The 1,012-nt window shown below is 56.2% G+C and overlaps 1 protein-coding gene across 1 annotated transcript; it reads right to left on the bottom strand.

Annotated features, from left to right (window-relative positions):
- On the bottom strand, positions 1 to 1,012 carry TGME49_327000 (U5 small nuclear ribonucleoprotein component (U5 snRNP), putative; the record flags this gene model as incomplete). The annotated part of the gene is made up of 2 exons (XM_018783095.1): positions 1 to 114; positions 735 to 1,012. Coding segments are annotated over 2 exons (392 nt in total), but the record flags the coding sequence as incomplete, so codon positions are not given.

Genomic DNA, 1,012 nt, shown 5'->3' with positions numbered 1-1,012 from the left:
GTCGCGGCGATGAGAAAGACGCGACGCACACGAGCGTGCAAGATGAGAAATGCGAAAAAAGAGATGCCAAGAGAAGAGCGAGAAGGCGGACAAGGGGATGGGCGAAACTGTACTCTTCCATGTTAAGCAACCAGCAGCGTAAAGAGGACGCGAGGAACAGTCTTCTACTAAGACTTTGATTTCTCGACGTTCTCGCCGCATCCCGTCTTCTTCTGTCCCCGAGCTTCTCGCTCGCGACCGCCTCTCTCTGTGTCACCAGTAGGACCTCGGGTGTCGATCTTGAAGAAGGCATTTCCTGACAGGCTCCAAGTTCTCTTGAGGTCTTCACGACCCCCGTGTCAAGAGCAGTGAGCAAAGTGGAATCGAGCGTCGATTTGTGAAGCCCCTCGTCACACACCCTTCTGGTCCTTTTTCACTGGGTTCCCCTTCTCGCTATTTGCCGAAGTGACCTCCCCACCACCTCACGCCGTCTCCCTTTTCTCCTCTACGCTGGCAAGCTCTTTCGACAAGATACCGACCTCTGAGGTCGTCTGTCCGCTGTACAGACACCCGCGTGCGGTCGAGACGACACTGCACCCCGTTGACTGCCTCCCCCCTTCACCGCGTTTGGTCAACGAACGCTCGTTCTGAAGCTTGGCTTCTCCGACAGAGTTCCCAGCACCCCAAAGCTGCTTCCGCCGTTCGTGGACTGTATCCGCATCCACGCTCACGTTCGCGACTCTTTCCTCGCCTACCTCGAGCATTTTCGGGAGTTCCGAAGGCTGGAGAGGCTCGCACGCCACCTTGATGACGGGGACCGAGTTGAAGAGCAGCGGCGAGAAAATCTCGACTTCCTCAGAGTGGTCTACGTTCGTGATCGTCGACGTTTTCAGGACCGACAGATCAACACCGCCAATCAAAACCCAGTTCCCCACCGGAACGTGGCTGACCTCGACACGGTACCGTCCCTCCATAAGGCACAAGTGAGTGATGTCTCGAATCACCATGTCTTCGTCGTCGTCGAGACTAAACG

The sequence above is a fragment of the Toxoplasma gondii genome (assembly GCF_000006565.2).
Source record: "Toxoplasma gondii ME49 unplaced genomic scaffold asmbl.1656, whole genome shotgun sequence".
NCBI classification, from domain to species: domain Eukaryota; phylum Apicomplexa; class Conoidasida; order Eucoccidiorida; family Sarcocystidae; genus Toxoplasma; species Toxoplasma gondii.
This window is presented reverse-complemented; position numbering and strand designations above follow the sequence as displayed.